At 34.1% G+C, this 26,176-nt stretch overlaps 1 protein-coding gene and 1 long non-coding RNA gene across 3 annotated transcripts in view; one reads left to right on the top strand and one right to left on the bottom strand.

The window, feature by feature from the left end:
• LOC136801717 (uncharacterized) overlaps nucleotides 1-21,963 on the bottom strand; it is a 37,266-nt gene extending 15,303 nt beyond the window's left edge. The window contains exons 1-2 of the long non-coding RNA XR_010845911.1: nucleotides 21,877-21,963; nucleotides 20,206-20,277 (exon numbers count right to left, since the gene is read on the bottom strand). This is a non-coding gene — a long non-coding RNA (uncharacterized lncRNA). The remainder of the gene's footprint in view (nucleotides 1-20,205; nucleotides 20,278-21,876) is intronic.
• LOC136801716 (uncharacterized) lies at nucleotides 17,360-25,500 on the top strand. Of its 2 annotated transcripts, XR_010845910.1 has the most exons (3): nucleotides 17,360-17,525; nucleotides 22,926-25,126; nucleotides 25,193-25,500. XR_010845910.1 is itself a non-coding variant. In XM_067058373.1 (2 exons), exons 1-2 carry the CDS (start codon nucleotides 17,471-17,473, stop codon nucleotides 24,599-24,601), a joined length of 1,731 nt encoding a protein of 576 aa, XP_066914474.1. In that variant the 5' UTR covers nucleotides 17,366-17,470; the 3' UTR covers nucleotides 24,602-25,486. The 2 variants fall into 2 exon arrangements, 1 of the variants encoding a protein (XP_066914474.1); XM_067058373.1 differs by having other exon boundaries at nucleotides 17,366-17,525; nucleotides 22,926-25,486.
• Nucleotides 25,501-26,176: the final 676 nt, after the last annotated feature.

Consider the following 26,176-nt stretch of genomic DNA (forward strand, 5'->3'; position numbering starts at 1 on the left):
CACACCTCCTCAACATAGGGGTTTACATACTATTTCTGGAATAGCCCATTGACGGAAACGAAATTATCAAAATCAAAGTACTGTTTCTTTTACATTGCAATAGTAATAAAATAGAGCTTACAGTGCATTAATTATCTTCCGGAAATAAACGAAGCATTAAATCGGAAAAACATTAAATATGCCATATAAATAGACAATTGTTTGAAGATCATTATGAAAGATTATAGAATGTTTGTACATTAACCTTCAAATCATTTTACGTAACTTAAGAGGCAATTCACCTTTGAAGAGTGGGTGAAGTTGCATCACTTAAGACTAGTAATTAATACCAGGTAATTGAGATGTCTGGCAGTTGCTTCCCCTTACATGAGAAACACACGTGTGGCATGCACCCAATAACTATGATTCGCTTAAACTGCAGACTAACTCTTATTTTGCTTTCTTAACCAATGCTTCAATTCTAAGTAAATCTGCGACCGCAGATGGGGGCGCTCAGAAGGCTCCTCTTTCGATAGCTATCTACCGAAAAAAGCTTTCTCCCTGGATTGCTCCACTTACCCTTGATCCTTCTCTTAATTACTGAGCATCAAGCAGAGATGCATCAAGTACCATTTAGGGAATCTTTGGTATGAAACGGCTGGGGTTTGAACCTCACAACCTCGCGTTCCGTAGCCGGATGCTCTACTACTGCACTACGGTCGCTTCAATTTTATACAATTTGTATACCGTGGAAAATAAAATCAAGAGAAAAAATCTGCTTAAAAATCTGTGAAAATGAAGATGAAAAGGAAGAAGAAAAATTTCTGTTTTAAAAATTATATTTCTTCTTTTTCATCTTCAACCCCCCTCCCCCCATTTTTACCTTAAATAATTCATCTCTTACAGGAGCTATCTAAAATATCCGAACGATGCTTGTAATGACAAATTAATTGATTAATTGTTAATGTGCCTGATCGAGCATTTAAAGAATCGAGTAAATAAATAAAAATTTATCTCCTATTTTGTGTCTGGTAGTTTTGTACCTATCTTGTATACTGAAATTTAATCGTTCTGACCTTTATCTAATGGTAGATTTTGAAGCTGAGACTCAAAAGTTTTTTGCCGACGCAAAACAACAAATTAATTTAGCTTCACCTAACCAACGTTTGTCAGACGTCCATTGAATGTGTTATGAACGACGACAAAGTGGATACCATGGTAAAGGGAAAATCAAAATTAATAGATATTGATGATGGACGTCTCTAAATTCGTTTCCTTTTGTTTGATGAAAAGCCTAAAGGTGGCTCCAGTCTAACCGTAATGTCTTTTGATAGTCATTACCATTTCGTTTAATTTGATATTTTGTTATTATCTTCAATTACTTTACGGAAAGGCCTAAATAAATAAACGGAAAGTTTTTGAAGGGAACTAATTGATCTGGAGGGGGTTAAAGCTAGACTTCTGAAAACCTTAAAAATGGGTAAATGATATACCTTATTGGAACTAATTTTCGCGGGTTTTAATTTTAGCGTTTTTCGCGGTTTTTCGTCAAAATCGCGAAAATTTGAACCCGCGAAAAATTTTGAGAGTCGAAAACCGCGAAAATTAATTCCCGCGAAATACAATTTTTTCCAATTTTATCGAAAAATTTGGAAAATCCCTAGGAAAATGAAAGAAATTTGTCCAAAATAAGGCAAAACCGCGAAAATTAAAACCCGCGAAAATTCCTGAATGGAAAAAACCGCGAAAATTAAAACCCGCGAAATGCAATTTTTCGGAAATTTTTTTTCGACCGCGAAAATTAGTTCCCGCGAAAATTAGTTCCAATAAGGTACGCTAAATATTATCAAAATAAATTAAGAATTAAGAACAAAATTTTAAGAACACAGACTGAATTCAAAAAAGTGACTACCAAGCTCTATGAGAGTGAAAGGTAGTAAGCATATTTTAAATGTTCTAAGAGCATTTAGGCCTGAAATCACAAACAGAGAAGAACAACCCGTTCTTCACATATTTGTTCTTATTAAAATAAAAAAACACCAGGTTTATGGTGGATCAATTAATCTTAATTAATCTTTGGAAGAACTAAATCGGGTAGGCTTGGTCGATATGATATATTCACCAATAATTTTAATGATAGCAGTTTTATAAAAACATGAGGCTGAAAATTGGCAAAAACCTAAGAACTAATGTTAAATAAATCTGAGCCTCAGAGTTCGGAAAATACTAATACAGTACTGTTTTAACAGATTTTAAGACCTATTTAAGTTTTTAAGAACATCGTAAGAACATATAAGCCTGGAAATTTCAATAAAATTAAGAATAGCACGCAGTCTGAATCAAAATTTACTTGTTCTTATAAAAAAGCGTGCAAAAGCACCATCCAAAATCAGGCGGAAAATTTTGGTAGAAAATGATACTTAGGGAGGGAAAAAAATTCAAAAAAAGCACGTTATCGGATCAACCATTTTAGCTTATTATCCGACGCGCGTAAATAGCGACATTTGATTGGCTTCTTTGCTGTCCAATATTTTCGAATATATAGCTTCCACGGAGGCTACATATTTCAAAAATTGACGTCACTCAACGAGTTCAATGACAATTGAGCATCTTCTTTTTGACGTTACGTCACAAAATAAAAATAAGACTTTTGAATAAAAAACTACCAAGAAACCAGATTTACGAGCATATAAATTGGAATTATGTTTGAAAACGAGAAATATTTTAGCGATGAACGGATAATAAACCATTTATTTGGACGCAGTCTCATCCAATATGAAAAATATTGGATTTGACTTTGTCCAATAACTGCTTAATATCAGTTTTGGAAATTGCATAAAACGACGACGCTTGTCTTTGAGCCAAGAACGGGGTCGCAGGCTGACGACCGGGGTCTCAAAATCATGTGCATTTTGTAGACCAATCAAAAGTAAACTTTCATCCTAGGATTTTTCACAATCATCTTTGGCAGTAATGCTACTTCATTCGCTTTAATTTGTTCAAAAGAGCGAGATTTTGCCTGATTTTGCTTGTGATTTAAGGGCTCTGACCATAGTGAATTTTTCATAATTGTCGTGTTTACAATGTGTTTTCTGACTGATATAACCAAAAAAGCTATGGCATGTTATACATTTTCTGTTTGACAAACTATTCCTGAATCTGAAAATTCAAAAATTACATTGAAAAAATTTGATGAAGAAGAAAATGAAGACATTTGCGAAGACAAGTATTTCAACTTTGAGGAGCTTATTTTCGGCGAAGAAAAAAGATCTTGAGAAAGTTTTAGCACTAGATGGTGTATCTTTAATAGTGGCTTTTGACCAATTTTTCATCCCAATTTTTTGCAAAAAAAACTGCCGAACTGATATGGCTAACCCAAGGGATTTTATAAACTAACATCACTCATTATTTGGAAATAAGACATCCTCGCTTCCTCTAAATTGAAGTCAATGGACGTTCCTTATTTTTGTATGGTATTTTCAAACTCAACAAATTTTTATTTTATCCCAAAATGTGGAACCAGGAATCCCGCCTAGTATTGGCGCGTATATAGACTAGTTGGCAATTACTCTTTATTAACCACGGGGATATGTGCCGTAAAATTTGCTCATATTAGGAAATCTTTTAACGAGCACCCTTAAGTGCATTCTTTATTTTCCACAATAATGTAAAGAATTGGCGGCATCGGGAATTGAGTGACGTTGCAATGCAATTTATCACGTTCAAAAAAAATGATTAGAGTAAACAAGATGACAATTTGTAAAAGGAAAGAAAGGGACCACCTTGAGGTTGAAATTTATAGGAATCTATAGGAACAGCATAAGAATGTTGATGGTTATACTATAGATTTTGTTCTAGAGAATGTCCTTAGTAAAAAGCAAAACTGCACAATTTAAGAATACATGGTCATAAAGCTAAAACGAAAGATTTTAAAATTTGATTACTAATCGAGACAATTTTCAGGCATATTAACAAAACTAAATAAAAGACTTGAGAAATTCGTATAAAAAATTGAACATGGAGATATTCTGGAAAGGATGTAAACAGATAAGCTAATATTATCATCATACAGGAAATGTAGTCATTAAAATGTCATTTCGCTCATTTTGACATTTAGCAAATAGGAAAGCTTCTGTAATTATCTATATCATTTTTTCCCGAAACGATAAAACTGAAAAATAATGCACCTTGTTGCGTGCTAATTAGGTAATTCTTCGCAGCAGGTGGATAGATAGTTGGTGAGAATACTATATTCAAACCAGGGTCATGCCCACACAGATCTGTAAAGCCCGAAGGGCTAGATTTGCGGCTTTTATCGAAAAGTGAAGCCTAGGTTTGGAAGGATTTCCTACCAAAGTCACGTGACTAAAATATGCAATTTCACCGGTTTGAGAGATGTGAATTAGCGTTTGCCGCCTACTTTTTTTGATCTCGCGCTCCGAAAACAATTAAAATGCTAGATCCTATCCATTGGCACGAAATTTAAAAAGGCAAATTTGTACTTCACTTTTTTTTGCTGGAGAAAGCGAGAAAGCTTAAAGTTGCCTATCCAGCCCTTCGGGCTTTACAGATATCTGTGGTCATGCCTGCGACTTACACGTTTTTATAAGAACGTGAAGCTTTCAGATGTTCTTAACGTTTTGAGTTTCAGACCTGTGTTCTTATTTTCACCATTTTGAGAGTATTTTTGTCCACAAAGCCTTAAAAATGTTCTTCAATGCAAGTGAACCTTGCAGTCATCACAACGGATTGAATCTAGCGTTTTCTCTGTTTTCAAGCGGTTCAGATTTTGGAAAAAACGACAAATTTTATTTTCAATCAGGCTCTACAATCGGCGACGAAATACTTGGCACAAAAGAGAAAACCATCGGGAAGTTTTGAAACCACAATCGATTTGTAAGTGCTCTAAAGTAGGTTCGAAGGGTAGAGTTTTGACTCTGAGTTTTAACGCTAGACTTAAGTCTTAGGACCTTAGGATGTGAGGATCCAAAAGTTCAAAAATGGTCCAGTAGGGCTTGAAATATAGCCTAGAAACCAATAAATCCCTCCCAGATCGAAATAATCGATAAAATCAAGTTGAAGGCCCGAAATTGAAATTCTCGCTCGAACTTCAATTTTCGAAAAATGGTAAATTAGCCAAAAGTGCCAATATGTTATGGCACTGATTGTAGTGTGAAACAGTGAAACTACGTGGTCCTTTTGTATTTAAAAAGCAAATATCTCACTACATTTCCTTGCTACTCAGGGGTTGGTAAAAGACCCTTACTCCCATCTAGCCCATTAGATCGATCCTCTTAAATACCTACAATGGTTGAAAATATATTCATGGACTTTACAGCCGCAATGGTTTACGAAAAAAGTGGTGATAGAGTTTTAAACAAACGTAAACACCTATATCCGTCCCAAAGCTTATTCGTTTCTAAAAATTATCCTACCTCCTTAAATTTTTCCCTTTTTATTGACCTTGTGCAGGGATAGAATCATCTAATCTAAATCTACATTATTTAATGACGTATACAAGTTTTGGTGTTGTTTGGGCAACAAATTAGATTTAATTTGGCGAATGCTCAATTATGTAAAATTTAGGGGGATTTAATTTGGTAAGCAATTTAAGACATTAGCAAGGTTGGGTGTTTTAAGGATGGCGGAGTGACCAAAGCAGTTTGCAATAACCAGTTGTTTTGATCCACAAAATCGGACACGGTGAAAGTACTGATTTATCTTCTTCCTCATTCAGTCAGGATCTAGACAAGTAAGAAACTGACCGTCTCCGTCGGAGAAAAACACTAATACACGTTTCATAAGAAAAGACTTTATAAGGCTTCGACGGCTAAAATTTTGAGAACAATTTATGAACATTTTAAGGCTTTGTTAGCTCTAAACACCGGATTTCTTGGGGAAAGGGACAAAAATGATCATAAATGGTGAAAATAAGAACATGGTAAGAACAATTTTAGGCATCTGCACATAAACTCTGAAAATAGAATGTGACACAGACGAAAACAAACAAACACGATATTATAGATTCTTTTTTAGGAAACCCGAAAATCTATCTGGATTACTTATTATATTATCGGTGCTAAATGTCTCTTAAAAGGATCATTACTCATATTTATGGTCCCATTAAAATCGAATTAAAATCGACTAAGAACGTCTTTAAAAATGTGATTTAGCAAAACATAGGTTATATATGTACTTCGGAAAAACAACAGGATAGCAACGAAAATATCTTTAAAAAGTATCAAATTCGATAGCATGGAAATTTTAGCAAAGTAAAAATAGAGTTCACGGTTGGCGGTGGGGCGGAATCGGCCCTTTCATCAAACAGAGTGTCTGAATCGGACAAAAATTTCGATGAGTCTTCTGTCAGAGTCGGAAAGTTGGGCAATTTTAGTTCAGAAAAACAGAATAGCAAAAAGTCTCGCGGAATTTTGGAATAGGCAAAAAACATTCGAAATTCCCGGAATTTTGACAGAATTATTGAATTTCAAAAGGAATTTTTGGTTGCAAAATTTTGGTTCTTTGGTCAGATCACCTGTTAATAGCTATAGTTGTTGGGTGCATACCACAGGTGCGTTCCTTATGAAAAGGAAAGTGATTGCCAGACATCTCAATTACCCGGTATTACTTGCTATTCTTAAGTGATGTAATTTCACCTATTTCACCTATTCAATATTCTATGAAAAAACATTGAGTTTTAAAGGAATTTTCGGTGGCGGAATTATGGCTGCAAACTCCGCCAATCATATTTCCCTACGCATGCAGTACTATTTCTCTAACGAACAATAGCATCGTTCACCACATCAATCAACCGTAGGATATCAACTGTAAGATAATGATCATCCAATCACACGTTGCTTGAGGCTACGCCCGAATCTCTAGGACCTGTACATCTATGGGACCGTAGACTTGTTTGTGTTGGCGAGATTTTGAGTTTTAATGAGACTGGTTAACAGAGCTTTAGCGACAAAGTTGAACGAGTTATGGTAACATCTAAGCTTTGGAGGTTGGACGAGCGATGACAGAATGGTCAGATTCAAGGTGTTCGAGAACAACTCAGAAAGGGGTTCCAGGTTCGAATCCTTGTTTCTTCCAATGTTCCGTTTAGTTCATATTAGATCATGAAAAGCCGAGCCGATGAAAATAATAGAACGACTTTCTAAAAGTCTTAGGTAAATTGCGGCTCTATTTTGATCATCATTCGAATTGACAAAATAAAATGAAAGACTCCACTGCATACTGGCAGGAATCAACGTTGTGCACGTGGCAGAGAAATGAAACCAGCTGTGCTTTTTTTTATAGAGCTACGGTTCACTAATCAATTATAGGGACGGCAAACAAGATATTCTTTCCTGGATACATAAGTTGTAGCTACCTACGTGTGGTATAAAGGTAATTCGATTTGTTGTTCGAAATAGAAAAATTACCATGCCACAAGCAACAAACAAACACAACGCAGATTTGATGGGAAACTTTTGATCTCTCTCAAAATAGGTGATATAAGGTTGGTGTTGTTTCAAACCAGCTTAAGTGACGCCTCTTTTTCTTTTATAAAGGTTATATTTAGGCATTTTTAATTAATTGACTTAAGACAAATGTTTATATCATTAAGATTATATACGTCTTTATAATCAAGTTTAAATTTATTATCAACGTGTACTCTGCTCAATATAAATCCATCTGCGGTTAATTGCCTTAAAAGGATAATTCTTTTGCAAGATGGGATGGATCTATCTGCAATAGTAGTTATATGAAATCCACAAATTTAAGCCAGCAGACGAAGTTAAGTTTTAGAGATGCTTGGATGCTTAGGGAGTAGTGGTGGAAATGATTGTTCAAGTCCAAATTCATAATTCTAAATTTGGTCAAATTTGACGGGAAACTGTTTTTGGTAAATTGTCAAAGGTGATGAATTGGCGTTACCTCGGGGCGGGGTTCCTTAGGTGGCAGTTTTCCTGTTGTGCGGCCAGGGGCTCAAGGAGTTAAAACTCGATCACAAAGATTTCGGATTTCGGATTTCGGTTTTGGTAACAGGATATCTATCTTAAAATTTCCGCTATTTCGAAAAATTCCTCTTAAAAATGCATACTTCTACGATTCATTTTTTCTTCTGATTCAGAAATTGATTTCAAAGAGTCTTGTAGCCTTGGAATCCAAGCACAAAATTATGCTCAATAAATTATGCGTACATATCAAAAAGTTATCAAAATGCGTGCGAAAGCTCTGGTTACTTAGTGAAAAACCCAAAGCAAGCCAATTAGACTGAACTGCAGGGATAATTCTCCCTGAAGGCGAACTACCTGTACCAAACTGCCTGTTAAACAAGCAAAAAACTAGAAAATGAACAAAGTTTAACGCATGGATACCCAGTCTAGGATTGTTGCATCTACCTTTTCAAGCTGACGTGGTTATATCACCGCGTAGTAGTAAATTTACCCAAAGTGGAACTTAAAAAGATTGGCTTTCATGAAATTATATGAAAATATCTAAATATCTAAACTTAATCAATTTTCTAATGTCGAAATTTGATTGTCTATGTAATTCATCAATTTCATGTTTTTGTTTCAATCTGATCGGATTAGACGCATTTAGAGTGCTTTATTCGGGTAAGTCCCCTAATAACACCTTTGCTCGTGTGGTTTTTATAAGAACCCTAACATAATGTTCTACCGTTTTATCTTCTACCTTCTCGAGACTTTCAAGGTGAAAATATCATATTAAGTTGTTCTTAACCCTTCAAGTACCAATGTCGTATATATCAGACATGGGCTATGTAGGAGGTAATGCCCAGTTTTAGAAATCGTCATTTTTGGTCTAACTCGTAGGCGTCGAATGCGCCTAAAAGAAAGAGGACTCTAAGCTATCCAACAAGCTATGAACAAGCTTCTAGCTCCTTCTAGATCTCGAGATATAAGCCTTTAAAGTTTAAAGGTGGGGTTTGTAGGGGTTCGAAATACCGTTTTCCCGTCAAAATCTTTGCTGAATCCCGGAATCCCGAAAATTGGAAAAATAATAACACCGTCACACCGGCTTGTACAGGGCAAAAATGTACCTAAATACCGTCACCGTCTGATTTTAAAATACCGTTTTCCCGTCTCTTTTTTCGTCAAATCCCGTTATACCGTACTAAAAAAGGGTCAATCCCGTCACACCGTAAAAGTACAAACTCCCCCCCTTTAAACTAGTGATTTTTTTTTTAACTTAGAAAAAAATGACCGTGGCACTTAAAGGGTTAAAGTGACACCCAAAGTGTTGCAGAGCCTGTAGGACCCTTTGAGAAAGTGCTCAAAAACATTATCGATAGAAAGATTCCCATATGCCCATTGGAAATACTTTTACAAGTTTGATGGAAATTTTATATAAATTTAGCGAAAAAAATAGAATTGACCTGTCCACTGAGACAGATGTACGCGAAATCAGTATTTTACTGGTCACTTTTTAGAAATGAGCCCATGATTAGTTGCATGCTCTGAAAGATATCGCCGGTGGCCGGTAAAAAAAGGGGAAAATTGAAACTGCAGTTGGCCCTTAAAAGGAGAACATGGGCTACATATACCCCATACCCCTTCACTTACCAAGGCTTTCAAGGTGCCCCAAGAATATGAGCCACAGTTTTTTTTATTTTTTAGGTTTGTGACCAAATTTGAGCCTAATTTTCTTATAAAAAAACATGACTTGTATGTGAAAACATCTTTTGATTTCGATATTTTCGTGAGTTAAACCGAATTATAACAAATCTGATGATCTTTATCTTAAGATTGCAACATATACGACCTTCTTAAAACTTCATTTTTTGCAATAACACATTAACTTTTTTAGATCAATTTTAGTGTTGGAAGGTGTAGGTCACGGTTAAAAGATGTTGAATTGTTTTAGTTACTTTGGAAATGTAGGTAATTTGAGTGGTACATGTAAGTGATTCCAGATCGATTCCCGCTCGGTGCTGTGATTCACTTGGCAAGTGAATGTACCTTCACCCGGGCCAACCCATGCCATGTGAGGGGAGTTGGGTAGACAGATACTCAAGAAGCCTGTCGGTGACTGTGCTAGGTATCGATTCCACAATCCATCGTGGATGAGGTGAGAGTGCGCTGGCCTTGTTCCCTAGTGGTTCACGCTGGACTTGACGCACTCGATCCAAAAACTGGGTGTCAGTGTCTCGCAAGCTGGTCGCAGTATAAACCATCGCGTAGACGGTTCTAATGAGACGACTCCTAGACCACTCAATACGGAACCGGGTGTCCTCTGCAAAGAGCAGCCAGTCATCATATCATCATCACATGTAAGTGAAAACAACCCTAGATAGAGCTACTCTGTCTTTTGCACAGATATCTTATACAAAACACAAGATCGAGCTTTTCCAACCTTATTTGAAGCAAAAATAATTCGCCATCTTGAATGAAGTGACGTCACAATTTAGCTTGCGATCCTTGAAATTATGTTATTTTTTATTTTTTAATTAAGTCATTGCAGTGTCAAAAAAGTTTCAGCAGTGAATGCAGAGGTTTCTATTGTGACCTACTACTTTCAGCAAAGATGGCTGATTATTTTCCTTCACCTGCCGTTGGTTGGGAAATACAGAGTAGCTCTATCTAGTGTTTTATATAAAATATATGTGGTCTTTTGATGAAGCCAAATAAAGGGAATAATCTTTATAAGTAGACCACCGTTTGGTACCGGTAATTTGATCAATAGAGACCATTCTTGCATTCCCGTTTCAAGCCATGTCGTTGTTTGATCTGATTGAATAAATTACCGGTACCGAAATCGGGTCTACAAAGACGGCGTATTATTTTGCTCGAAGACGAGAAGCTCTATCTAGTGTTTTATATGAGATATCTATGGGTAAAATAGAAAAAAAAGAAAAGTTATTATCGGCGATCCAAAAAATATCTGCTATCTGATTGGTTAAAAAGAGTACAATATATCTTGTATTTTACATGTACAAAATATAAATTGACGAAAAGACGTGGTTGCATTGTAGCGGTAGAAGTAATCTAAAGGCCGGTCTTCACTTTTGCGCGAAATGGGCAACAGTTTTTTCCTTAACCTGTTTAGCCTGAAGAAAAGATTACGTCATAAAAAAATTTCGCGCGAACAAAAAAAAAAGTTGAAGGAGGTCCAATTTTTTCATCCGTTACGTCAATTTCGACCAATGGAATTGCTTCATTTTTCAACCGACCAATGACCTTACAAAAACGTCAAAGATTTTTTGCTCATGTCGGCGACGTCACTTTGCTACAAAAGTGTCCTGCGCTTTTTTCTAACACGAAAAGTGCATTCTTCGGGTCACCGATAAACCAGTTATGAGACATTTGCTTGTGCAATATGGAACTATTTCACTGGCTCCGGATTTTCCGTATATTTTACGGGAAAATCTCGGAACTCTTCAAATATTTCTCATATTGCAACTGTCCGATAACTATTACATATCACCGTAATGTATAGTAGTTATAACCAACAGTAACTCTGCCAAGGGGAAGTGGGATATGAAACCAGAAAGGAAACTCTAGTTTGTAAAATGCTGTTAAATTACGTATTTGAATAAAAATGATAGATTTCACTAAGTGGTGTATATTGTATGTAGGAGTTTGGTGGGTTGCTTTGAATATCACTTAAAATGTGATTTTCGTTTTGGTATTTCGTGAAAATTTCGTAATAGTTTAAGTTGAGTACGTGACTTTTGACGTGATTTTGGAGAAAACATTTCCAAAGACATCTTGTGACGTCATCTTATGTTTGCATCCTTGAGCTTCATTGTACAAGATATTGTTCCAAAAAAAAGAGTCAATATATATCAACATCACACCCTTCTAACAGACCCATTAGAACCCCTTCCTACTGGAAAAATTGGCCAAAAAATCGACTTGAGTAAAAAGTTATACTCTAATTTTTGTCCCCGCTGAAAATAATTTGATAAACAAATTCTTACTCCAAAATATTGTGCTATTTCTTCCATCTACAATGAATTTTCTGGCTCGAAATCCCCAGCCATAAAGAAAAACATGAGAATATCAATCCCCTTCGAGTTTCGGTCCGTCATTTTTACCCCCACTGGCTGAAAAATTTCATCGGATCTGTGAGAAGGGGGTGTAACATTTAGCAAAATCAGTTTAATTTTTTATTTTTTATAAAAACCTTCCAGTTTCCAGCTGATCAAATAAAATGTGTTTTGAGACACGACTTCAACATGCACAGATTAGTAACAGTGTCCAAAATAAAACTATAGGAAATGTTTTCCACCACAAAGCTAATATAAAGATGATGAATCGCAATTTCCATATTAAACTAGCCACAGGAATTGACTAACCAGCACAAAAATAAATAGTGTTTTCAAATTGGTTAATGATCTACCGCAGTACACACACAAAATAAGCAAAATTAAAAACTGGAATATTTAACACTGAGTAGTTAAACTCAATGAGTCCTCATTAAAACGTCCAAGCAGCCAACGCCCATTATTTCAACAAGGCCTCAATATCGCGAAATTACCAACAATAGAGTAGGTTGTGTATAAAGCGATTCATATGAGTCTTAAAGCTTGCTTTGAATATCTTGTTTTCGTGCTAACAAATATTAAGAGATGACGTCATTAAGTAAGCAGTCAAAGACTTAACACAGTATCAGATACTCTCAAAGCTGGAGAGAATTAAGTTATAATTGTTTAAATGACGCATTTGAACGGTTTTGGCATTATGTACTATAGATAGAAAGACGAATATTTTGATGCTTTTGGATTAGGTGTTTTCGTGATGTCAATAAAATGGAAAATTTAAAATATTTTTGGAATAGAAACAGCGTTTTGCCAGTTGAGTGATGTGTTTGCCATAATTATCCGAAAACAATATCACAAGATAAATAAACAAAATCAGATCATTTCATTACGAAGCCAGTTTCTTTTGATGCCACACCCAGAAGAGTGTACGGTTCATTATATAAGAGTAATCTATATAAGAACATAAGGCTTCGATGGGTAAAATATTAAGAACAAAGTTAAGAACATTTTAAAGCTTTGTGGTCTCACCCTATTGTGGAAACACCCGATTTCTTTGAAAATGATCACAAATAAACAAGAAATAATGAAAATAAGAACACTTTAAGAACATTTTTAGGCTTATAACTTAAAAAGCTAAGAACATTGGAAGGTTTTAAAAATTTTGGATGTTCTTTTAGAATACGAGAAGAACAAGAAGAAACGAGAAGAACAAACGAGAAAAGAAGAGAAGATTGCCTGTTCTTCTTCTTCTTCTTCTTCTGCAAAAAATCGACAAAAGAAACCTATTTTAATTTCTTTATTTCTTATAAATATACTCATCTGGTGGATGTCGGTGGAGCCGGGAGTGAGGGCGGTTATTCCCTTTTCTACTTGCGCTAACCTGGGATATCGAATGATGAAGTGGAGCGTGACCGGGAAATGAATACTTTACAGACTGAGCTACCTGGCTAAAATTGTAAGGCTTATATGTGACGAATCTGTCGGATTTATTTTGATTCCTGAATTTACATATGAAAATCTGAAAAATATATTTATACCAATGCACGATTAAAGTCTATTCACGATAAGTGTGCACTCTTTTTTCATTTACCTATAACTTTTGAAGGAATTCTTCAATCATTATAAATTTGGTATCATTGGAAAGATATTATTGAGTGGATCAATTTGAAATAAAAAAATCTTTAAACAGATTCTAAAAATGAAGATGAAAATGAAGAAGAAAAAAATGAAGATCTTGTAGAAAGGTGCTATAACTATCATTTTCACTGAAATGAATCCTTGGTTATCGAACATCATCACTGTGAAAAAATTTCTCAAAAATAATCATTCAGTCAAAAGATATCAAGAAAAGTTATAAGCTGATTGACGTCTAAAAACGCTGTTTTCTGCTGTTTTCTGCTGTTTTTTGGGGTCACTCACTTATTAACTTTGTATCATAACTTTATATTGAATAAATATTTTAGTGAAATTTCTTCACAGTGATGATCTCCTAAGATCAAAGAATCTCTCCAGTGAAAATGAAAGTTATAGCACTTCTCTACAAGATCTTCATTTTTTCCTTCTTCATTTTCACCTTCGTTTTTAGAATTTTTTCAAAGACTTTTTTATTTCAAATTGTTCCACTCAAAAATATCTCTCCAACAATACCAAATTTATAAAGATTGAAGAATTCCTTCAAAAGTTATAGGTAAAAGAAAAAAGAGTGCACACTTATCGTGAACAGACTTTAGTAATTTGTAATTTCAAAATAATTGTTGAATGAAAATTTTAAAGAGGGTTATCATCATCATCATTCATCACTGAAAGGCTTACTTCTGATTTTGATTAATGACCATTTAGACTTAAGATGATGGAGGATACAAAGTGAATATTGGACACACAAAACACCCCATAATTAACTTTACATCCTGAACATTCAAGCTTCTAGACATAGGATGAAGAAGAAGAAAAATTCTCGACACCAAACACCGGGGAGATTGACAGGGGCTCGCTAATTATCTGGTATGTATACAATGCTGTTTTATTAACGTTATAGATATGGATAGAGTCTATATTTTACGTGGACAGCCCAGGACAGCACGGATAGCATGGGATATAATTTTGTTTTTTAATTCTAATTCACCAGAAAGTACCTTTATAAGAAATAACATATGCCAACAAAAATGAAACTAGAAATTTCTTTCTTGAGTTTAATAGCTAGGGACCTGTGTTGTACTATGGTGTTTAATAGCTAGGGACCTGTGTTGTACATCTATACTATTGTCGTGAGTTTAATAGCTAGGGACCTGTGTTGTACATCTATACTATTGTCGAATGAAGTTAATGAGTTTTATTTCAAAACTAACAGTTTCACGCCGTGGGAGACGATCATCAGTTGAAAAATATTAAGAACATAATAGTTAATGTATAATAGTTGTACATCTATAAAGTTTTTCCTGGAAATTAACTGATCGCTTTATCAGTGACACTTCTATAATTTTATTGAAATTATTAAGGATTATTTTATTTGGAAAATTGATCCATACTAAAATATTAATTTGTATTTGATGTAGTTTATTACACCTAGCAGTCAGCAACACTATAGCGTAATGGCAAGTATTGCAAAATATGAATAACTTTCCAAAACGGCTAGAGTTCCGAATCAAGAAGGAATTATGTTTTCATGATCGGCAAATTTGACTTTGAGTAAGATAAGTAACTAATGCCTCTTCTATAGAAGGATAAATAACATTCATACAAGATAGTTAGAAAATTCACCGTGTAACCAACTTTTAATTCCAATTTTTCCTGATTCGGCACACTGATTCGGTGGAAAATTCAAGACGATGGTCAAAAAGGACAAACACGGGAAATTACATATTTCCTTTTCGACCAACGCCGGACCCGGTGCTGGCCCCTCCCACTGGAAGATTGGTCTAAATCGCGCCCCTAATGAAAAACTATAATCCAACTTTTTGTCCTGTTGAAAATAATTAGATAAAAAAACTCCTAACTGAACTGGAGCTGAAAAAATCTTTGAGAAGAGGGTGTCAGGAAATTGTCAAAAATGCCAAAACGAAGATCACGCATTAGAATTTGAAAACGTAGTAGGAGGGCTAATGCATGAAAAGTACTGCCAATCAGATGGTATTTCTTACGTAGAAACAAAGAAGCATAAAGCATCAGCGCATGGAAGAATCACTCAAAAAATATTAAGTGACATACTTAAATTTCCTTTGAAATCATTAAAGAAATCTATTGTTATACGATTTACATAACAAAAGAGAGAATTATTGAGTGTTGATTGATAGAGCGGCATGTTTTTTTGCATAAATAGTAAGCGTCATTTTAGTTTTTTTCTCATTAAGTACAACAAAGTGTTTTAACGAGCTTTTATGAATTATTTGCTTCATTAGTGGTGGTTGTTGGTCATTTGTAGTTTGAAAGGACACACGGTTCACTTATAAACATCACAACACACACTGGGCTTTTCCATTTAAATGTAAATAGAAAAGAGAGAAAGACAGATCAAGCAAGATAATTACAATGTTATAGTAGTTAGATTGTAAGGAAAATTGCGTTTAATACACCTTAATTACCGCACTGGGCTTTATTTATAATTTTTTCAATCTTGTTTGCTTGCTTTTCATTTTGGACGCGTTCGATTATGTTGAAGTTTATTTTCTCTGGTGCTCTGATTTCAAATGTTTTTCATCATAATGGATAGATATAGGCATGACACATCGTTATACATTATACATTATACATTATAGTATTATATATGTATTACATCACGGGACTGGAAATTCGATTTAACATACACGTTTTTTATATAAGAACGAACTATATAAGAAGATAAAGGCTTCGATGGCCAAAATGCTAAGAACAAGTTAAAAAGATTTTTAAGCTCAAAACTCAAAAAGTTAAGCCTTCAAAATTTTTGGATGTTCTTATATAAAAAAAACGTGTACATGGATTATTATTCTAAGTATAAAAGCCTAAAGTGTACATATATGCCTGGTAATTTTGAACTTGAAAACAATGAATCATATTGGCTTTGAAACAAAAGAACCTCAAGAAAAGTTAGGTCTCCTGAAAGCTTTTTTATATTTGCTAACAAAAGAAAAAAGAGCAGGAAGAAAATCTATCAAAATCTGGTTAGCAAATACAGACTTTATTCATTCACCAAGTTATCTTTGACCTCCTGGAGATTCGATTTTTGATATTATCAAAGTATCGTTGGATCGGATTTTAATTTTCCACCGACAATGAAATTCAAAAAGTTACCGAATCTTTTATGTTTTTATTCTCATGTTTATTTTTCATCTCTCCAATCCTCACTCATTCTTTACAAAATCATTCACAAAAGATTGAATAAACTTATCCTTTGTTAAAACATGACAAGATCTTATTTCTTTATTTGAATAAGTATGAATACAAGATATTTTCATGTTTGTACTAAGTCAAAGTTAATTTCAATTTTGTAAAATGATTTGATGAACTTCGAGGTCAAATTGTGATTAAGATTGACAGTTGATTGAAATTGAAGATAAACCAATCGATCATTTTTCAGTTGAAATTAATTAAAAATTGTGTTGTTTGTATACAGTACTGTTGTTTCTTTCTTAATCAGAACAAGAAAGCTATGGGTTAGGTTAGTGGCAGGTAATAGCTGAAAAATCTGTCGTGTTACAAAATGTCACAAGTTTACATTTGACAAAATTTACGACTTTTTTACTTTGAGTCGGCAGGAAAAAATGAAATGTCCATTTTGTAATTGGAAGATCTCAAAATTGCTTATCAAAATCCGTTTTAATTAACATTTTAGAATTTTTGTCCTTGGACTTTATTTTCATTCCTCGTCCTCGATAAATTCTATAATTCTAGCAATTTATTTTATTTTATAGATTGACAATAAAATAAATGAAGAAAGTAAAAAAGTAAAAACTCGGGAGACTAGAAGATTCATTTAAAAATTCTTCGGATTAAACAAGAACTGGAGAAACGAAAAAGAAAATGATTACAAATGGATTGACAAGTGTATTCGATCTACACATTCTGCTGACAATTGGTAGGTTTCAATTTTATGTACGTTACTTTAATTTATCACGCAATGTCTAGCAAAATTTGTTTCTTTAGTGTGTGTCCGTGCAAAAGAATACAGTATGCGATGCCATAAATATCTTGAATAATACTTAGTTTAATATAGTGGCCTGAGGATCAGAGTTTCTGAGTGTTGATTACCATTTGCGGATAAAAAAAATAATCCTCGCCATTAATTTTGGATTCTCTTCAAACAAATCCGTAACGAATTAATTATACAAAAAGACTAAGTACTAAAGAACCCCTGGTGGGCCCTGGTGCAATGCGTACGTCTTTTATTCAAAAAGTTCAGTTCCAAAACAAATAGATTTCATCAAAAAGTTAAAAAACTGTCTCGATAGAGAACCTAATATAACAGAGAGTTGGTACAATAGTTTGCTGTGATATCTCGGTTTTGACGGCTTTATTGGAAAATCCTTTTTGGCCCCTTTAATCACTTGTATAACACTAAAATTATATGCATTCCAACAACCGCTTAGTAGCTTAAGCTGTAAACTGTGCGCCACACACTGAGCGACAATCCTATTTGTTATTGCTTGTAAATCAATTCCTTGAAAAACTGATGAATGCATCACGCGATCGAAATCATCAAGCCATCTAACGTTCTTGCGTGTCTCGTGATTATGATAAGATTTTGAAAAGAGGGCTCAGCTAAGATTAGAAAACCATTATAAAAAGCAACCAATTTCTTTCTCGATAAGCTTCATTCAAAATGTAGTAAATATATATTTGAAACTAGCTATGGTGACACGGCAACAAACACATTCATTTCTTGAAAATCACAGATATCTATCCTTCCTTGATTGATCATTAACAAACTTTCACGAGCTTCTTTATTTTGCTTTCATGCTCCTCCTACTTTCATAATATTATTGATCACTCATTACACTGAATTAACATTTTAAACATTTCCGTAAAAAATAAACGCAAACTTTTCTTTGATTGGGAGCGTGTCATTACAACACACCAAAACGAAATCAAAGCATTTTTTATGTACTTTGGCATATTATTTTGCATTGTGATAAAAATACAATAAAGAACATCCTTTTTGATTTTAAGAATCTTATTTAGGCTTTCGTTGTCAATATTTTTCAGCACTTTATTGAGCCTTAAATTGTTCTTATTCTCATTCATTTCAATTGTATACAACAAAATTAAATATACAATTTTTTAATCTGCTTAAAATCCAAGATAAGGGCTCCATTTAATTTTTGATCTTTTTTAGCCTAATTGTATTAATAAAAAGAGTGCATTCTGACGACAAGAAAATGGAAGCATTGGAACGACCTGAATCAATTCCAGTAAATTGCGATTGTGATAAAGGTTATTCTATTATACATGAACATTTGAAATTATGAGAAAGAAATAAAATAATGTATTGTAATTCTCTTGTGTTACATCTTGTAAGCCCAAAGTTAAAAACTTAAAAATTTCGAACATTGGGGATGACACAACAGCTTCAAAAAGGTTCAAAACGGTGCTTAAAAAAAACTATAAGATTGACCGAGTAGTCGTTTTAGTATGGATATCACAAAACACTATATGCTATCAGGTCACGTTTTAGCCTTTCCCTCATTAGCAGATAAAGAGGTTTTAGGAGAATTACGCAAATATCCAACATTATACTGTATTTGTATACGAGAAAAGGATTATGAAGGATTATCATCATCTCTTTTGTAAAGTAAGACGATACCATGTCGGAGACGAGACATTAGATTTGTTTGTTTGTATTAAACATCCCGTTATATATGTCGTTTTTTTTATAAGACAAGTAAAATTTCTGAAGCCTTCGGATGTTTTTAACTTTTTGAGTTTTAAGCCTAAAAATGTTCTCAACATGTTCTTATTTCTGCCATTGGGCTCTTCCAGAAAAAATCCGTTCATGGGGGGGTGGAGGATGAATTGTCCAGGGGTATTGAAAAAATACTAAAAAATTGCAATGTCCAGGGGGTAAATTGCAATGTCCAGGGGTAATTTTTTGTGTCCACGGGGTTGATTTGATGTTTGTCCAGGGGTATAACCCGTGTCCAGGGGGTTAAAAATCAAAATGTCCAGGGGTAATTCATGAAAAAAATAATATATCCTCCACCCCCTATGAACGGATTTTTTCTGGAAGAGCCCATTTTTTAGTATTTTTGTCCATTTTCGTGTGAGATTCGGTGTTATAGAGCTTGCAAAGCTTTAAAATGTTCTAAACTTGTTCTTAACATTTTGGTCATTGAAGCCTCATGTTCTTATATAGTTTCTTCTTATATAAAAACATGCATGTCGTTTGTCTATTTTGCTGCATTTATAGCAGCTAATTAAGATGGAATTGATAAAGTGTCAAACCCGTCTTATGTCTAGACAAACTCTTTTATCATGTAATTCGAATACCTTGAGCGGACTAAAATATTTGTTGAATTTACGCTTAATTTTGAATATTACAAGGTCATATTACATCTGACTATAAAAGATCAACAGCTATTCGGATTGTTGGGTAATTTTTATATAATTTGGGGAAAAGTCTTTCTAAGGGTCCCAAAAATGTCCATTTGTTACTCTCAAAGGGTAGATGTTTTAACTTCTTGCTCGGACATATATGTCATCTCGCAAACCTATACCACCTGTGATCATCCCTGTCTCAGAATTTCAAACAATAAACTTACTAAATTTGCCAATGTCATGCTAAACTTTAATTCCCAGCCTACTTGGTCAAGACGTTTTTGATGTGGATTTAGCTGAAACATGAGAAAAAAAGGAATCAAAAGATATGAAATCATTTAAAGGACTTTGAAGTACTCAAGACGTAATTGGATCTACATTTATAGACATAACGGAACGCTTAAAGCATAATAATCTCAAGAAAAACAATAAGAAAGCTTAAGTAAATCACCATTTATTGGCAAAATGATAAGACCGAAATTGCATTTTTTGAGTCGCAAAACAATAATCATTTGCATAAAAGACCCTGTAAACAATATCAAAAGTTTTTATGTGGTCACGTCGTTAGTTTTAAGTAGAGTCGAGCACTTAGCAATCAATAATCACCCGTAAATTGCTATTGCGAAAAGAATGAAAAAGCCAAACCAATTTTGATGGTGTTCTTTATACAGAAATCTTTGAATTCTATATGGCACACAACGTTATTTCAACGTTAATCTGATGTTAAATGGACGTTGCGGACCCGTTAGATAAACGTAACGCTATGTGCCAGCTGGCGGAAAGTATTCTCTTAATCTCGCATTGCGTACTAAAATATGATGGGCTTTGGTCTTTGAATGTGGAAAGGCCTTGGTCAAAGTATTGACTTTCCAGGGATTTTTCTTTCTGGGAAGAAAATAATAATATCATTAAAGTTGATTGTGAATCCCTTGCTAAAATGTTTTTCTTTAAAAAGTTTTTTACCACAAAGGTAGAATTCACCAGAGCACCTAGGGTATGGTAATTAAACAACAAATGGACCGCCTTTTTATCCGATATTTATTCCGGACACCTTGGTTACGTAACCATTCGAAATAAAAGAAAAACTAGTATTCAAAGAAATTATATAAAATTAAAGAATTTATTTTTTTCCTCTTTGCATTTAACTTTATCTACCATTTATTGATGCCTTGATTATGATTGCCATGGAAACAAAAACATTAATGGTGCATTACAGTACCTTAATTATAGATTCATAATTTAATTGGAATAAGTTTTAATTGATCTCTCTATTGTTTGATACTTAAATTGGGTTCCTTTTTTTTCTTCCTTACTTTACTTTACAGAGATGGTCCTCTCTATCTCCTTATACATCATTAGTGCCCACTATTTTTAGTTCAGGATTAAGCAATCAATTCTAGTGTAGAGTGGGAGGCAGTGGGAAGGCTGAAAATTATCTGTGTTTGATCTACAAAACCATACTGTGGTTCAAAAACCAATTTCTGAAGGGTTTAAAGGTTACTGAAAATTTGTAAATGGTCTCAAGAAAAGTTGAACTATGTCAAAAAAAAGACCAAAACAATTATACTCTACTATGGACTGCCTCTAGGTTATTGACCCAACGTACTAAAAAACTTGTAAATTCAATTGAATTGAGGCTTTCAACAAAGTTTATACAACTCTCCGGACATGATCATATACCAATATCATTTAAATATAATTCACCATCAAATGGTAAAAACGTAATATCGCCATGCTTACTCTGAGTAGAAATATACAAAAAAAAATATTGGTTCACCTCCTTTATAAAAAACCAAAGTACTCGGAAACTCGTGGATGCGAAATAATTAAGATTGTCGTCAGCCTAAAAAGAGAATATCTTTCGTTCGAATAGGAAATTATTACAACAAACTTACCGAATCTTCATGTATGTAATTGATTTTTTCCTTATTTGGGCATCGTCGTTACCTGGTCTAGGAAAGGTTAAACTTCCTTAGAGTGTAAGGTTCCTGAAAACAATGCGTTATAATTACTCATTTTTTATAAGCAGCTCCAATTTTCGGGTCAGGAGTGGGGTTACTTAGCATTCTAGTTCATTTTCTGAAAATTTTACTTTGACCACCCCTGATATTATACCATATTTATGCTTATTAGGCTAAGTGTTATCGTTTTCCATGCTTAGACTAAAGATTTTACTTTGCGAGATAGTGAAAAACATTGGCTAGTTTCAGGGCTCCAGCCTTAGCAACTTGGTTGCTTATAAAAAAAAATGTGTACCAACTAAAATATCAATATTCTATTTTATTATCCGATGGTCTATTATTTACTAAGCTCATTTTTATGGTTAAGATTTCAAGTTCCATTCTCTCATTCCATTTTGAAGCATAAAAAGACATTTAGGAGAAATCTTCCCACTACTCTCTGTACTCCCGTCGTTAATGAAAACTAATTCAAATTACCCTTAATTAAGAGAGCATCAATTATACCATAATACCATAATATACAGTGTTTGCGACGAGGTCTAGTCAATATTCTATTTGGTAACTTAATTTAGGCATACCTTTTTACTAACAATTAACAAAAGTATACCAGTTCTTTACTAAAGTTGACGCTCTCTAATTCCACGTTCTACTATTTGATGTTTCCATTAATTGATAATATTAAAAGTCACCATCAACGAAGAAGCTCTCATAAACACTCTACTATTCATGCTATGCACCATTGCAATGTCTTCCACGGACCCAATAGCTGATTGGTTGCAAGTGTCATATTGACTTATTTTACGTCACTTACAACCAATCAGCTGTTGGGTCCGTGATGTAATGTCCAAAGACTCTACTGAGACTCTTCTCAAAAATCACCAAAGTTTATTGGAAAGTTTTTCACAAAATTCGTTTGTTTGTCTATTTCATTTTTCAATGAGTTTTCATCAAATTATAACATTTTCTTTATTATCTCTCTTCAGCAATGTTATGTCGTTCAAGCAGATGTTATTCAACGCCACATACAACCTCATACAAAGATGGTAGCATCAGCTTAGAAGACATTGAAAAAGAATTCACAAACTCTTTATTCAAAGTTGCTAAAACGTTACCGAAACAAAAATTCTGTTTGAAACTTGGTCGATATATTACGAACAAGAATGATCCGATTTTAAATAAAATATGGTACTCAGGTCGCCTGAAAAACCGAAAATTCAATTGCAAGAAAGTGAATGGCGAAATCAATGATATATCTAATGAGAATACAGATTCAATAGAGTTGATGACTAGTCTATATAACCAATTACCGTTACCGTTTCAATGCCAAATTCTAACGACTACTACACTGCGATATTTTGCTAAACGAAGAAAAGAACATATAAGTGAAACAATACGAGCTAACCAAGAAAACACTGTGGAATTGAAGTCTTCGCGTAAACAGTTATTAAAGTACACACGGTTGCACCATGATGAGGAAATTTTCAAAGGTATTAAAGACGTTGAAAAGACACTATCGGTGTACCGTACGCTACCCGTTGCTAACCAGTGCCAACGATTGATTCGAAAACAAAATGCATTTAGTAAAGTTATCCAGTTCCATGTTAAGCGTCAAACAAATCTTACAGATATTGATGTTGAAATTAAAATACGAAAACTCATTCCAAATATTGTTGAAAATTATGTTCGGAAAAACGGTATCAAAATCGGGTTATCCCTCATTAAAAGACATTGGGTTCGAACTCTTCGAACATTGATATTCGTTACAAGTAAAGAAAGTAATTCGACAGAAGAACATTTTATCTTTGATACTAAACTGTTTCTCGCGTTAGGAAACACAGGTCCAATAAATGCTAATGTTGCACTGGCTGCACTTTATGACTTTACGAGTGAACAACTATCGCAAAAAATGGGATTCCAAATCGATTTTAAAACACGGATAGATGACGGAGCACACCAGGGGAAATTCCCAACTGACGCTAATCATTTTCAAGAAGAGTTGTTCATGAGACAAACTTTCCCGAGATATCTTGACCGATATTTCAAGGGTCTTCGTGCACCGGAACAAAACTTAATCCTGGATTTAGTATCTGTATACTCAAATCAAACAAAGACTAAAATTATACACGTCTTACAGAAAGAGCATGGGTTGAAATTATCGAAATTCTTAGATCGACCTCGTAACGAGAGACGTGTTATACATACCTTCCCAGCAACGTCAACTAAAGGGCAACTCCAAAAAAACATTAAAACTCACAAACAATCAACAATAACAATCAGCCAATTAACAAACATTGAAATTATTATGATTGCAGCACTCTCGTGCTCAGTCCTCTTCGGTTTCGTTTTTGTAGCCGTTTTTGCTGTTTTTCAAAAGCGTCGAAAGGAATTCAATAGAAAATTATTGGAGATCCAGAGAAATACACAAGTGACTTTATACAACACACAAAAACCAAATAATACAAACAGTATACAATTCTTGGATGGTGAGAATAACACACATACTTCAGATGGAATTGTAACATTGTCAGAAAGTGACAAAACTGTATCATTCTGCACGAGGACTAAATTTTATTCACAACAGAATCAACATAAACAACAAAGCATGGTTCGAGCTAGTACTAATTTGACGGTATCGACAGATATAGAAACTTTATTATAATCTTAATTATTTTATTTTTAACTAGTACAAATCATTTGTGACTGTTTTAAGTCATCGAGGCTACAAAACCTACTTAGAACCAAACTACTTATACCATAGGCCATTTCACACTCGAAATGAATCATGGGCAATAAAGACTGGTTGTGCTCTAGTAACGACTTCCGGTTGGCTAGACGCAAAAATCTTCTAATTATTTCAAAACTTTTGGACCAATAGTAAGTCATCATTAGCACGCAGTGGTCCTTCTCTTAGGTGCCAAATAAACGCGTTAATTTTTAAGAATATTTTCAGTTGTTAAACAATAGTCCTCTTATTTTTTCTCCAAAAAGCCTGACTTTAGCCAATATTTACCTTATTTTTGGGTTTTCAGAAGTCCAATTTCCAACCCCCCCGGCAATTAGGTCCCCCCGTTTATTAAAATTTCGAAAATTTTCCAACCCCCCTGTTTATTCGAACCCCCCCCCCATTTATTTGGCACCTAAGAGTAATTACCCATTACGCTTTGCAACTGTGAAATGGCCTATTGTCCCGGAAAATATAGTTCTCCCAAGACAATTTTATAGCTTATTGAATGGTCTAATTGATATTGAGGAATTTTGAGGGATAAATTTTGATCCATTTTCCCCTTACTCAAGATACTTGGAACTAAAAAGCCTTTGATCGATATAAAAAATCCGAAAGTCAGATTCCATGGGATTCCATTTCTATTACGTGTGACTAGAAATGGAAATATTATAACAATAGACACTATCATATTTTTTAACTTATAAATACCTCATCTTCTTGTAACTACTTAGGACGATTTTTTGATATTCTATTTTAATCACACTGTATATATTGTAAAACACACAATGGAGAAATTAAATTAAAAAATCATATAATAAATCAAGATTTAAAGCAATGAAGTAAGACTTCACCGACTTGTTTAATTATGGAGCTTTTTAAGGACCCCCCACTGGAAAAATTGGCAAATATTTCGTCCCCGCGTGGGAAAAGAATTTCTGCCCCACTGGGCAAGTGATGACTTTAATTTCATCCCCATTCGAAATTCAATGTTTAAAAATTGTATGTACTCCAAAACCATCCCCACTGGAATTTTTTATCCTTGGGAACAATAGAATTTCTATCCCCATTGGGATATTTGAATAGGAATTTTTATCCCCACTAAGGAAAAAAAATCCAAAAAAAATCCAAAAAAATTCCAAACCAAGTGTACAGCCTACCCCATTTACCCCTGAAACTGAAATTTGATCTAATTGAATTATGGAATGGTCCATTCCAAGGCTAAACGCTTAAAAATAAGCCTCACTGCGTTTTAGTTTGCCTTCGGCTTTTATACTCCCTCAATAATAAACTAGCCATAGCTTTCACTAACTGCCACCCGCTAGTACAAATGCTTGTAAAAACTAATCAATGCTAATTAAGGCTTTTTAATGCTTTATAGCAAAAGTTTGGAAATGATTTGGAATAGTTAGAATGATTCTTCTCAACAGCATTTTTTTTGAGATATCAATGAATAAGCTAACATACATGAAACATATGTTTTTTCTAAAAATGTGAATTACTTTTTACAAA

Source organism: Clytia hemisphaerica, unplaced genomic scaffold (assembly GCF_902728285.1).
Source record: "Clytia hemisphaerica strain Z4C2 unplaced genomic scaffold, Clytia hemisphaerica genome assembly, whole genome shotgun sequence".
NCBI classification, from domain to species: Eukaryota; Metazoa; Cnidaria; class Hydrozoa; order Leptothecata; family Clytiidae; genus Clytia; species Clytia hemisphaerica.

Coding starts and splice junctions, on each gene's coding strand:
- LOC136801716 (XM_067058373.1), top strand. CDS start 17,471: ATGATTACAAATGGATTGACAAGTGTATTCGATCTACACATTCTGCTG. Junction 17,526..22,925: donor ACACATTCTGCTGACAATTG/GTAGGTTTCAAT, acceptor ATCTCTCTTCAG/CAATGTTATGTCGTTCAAGC.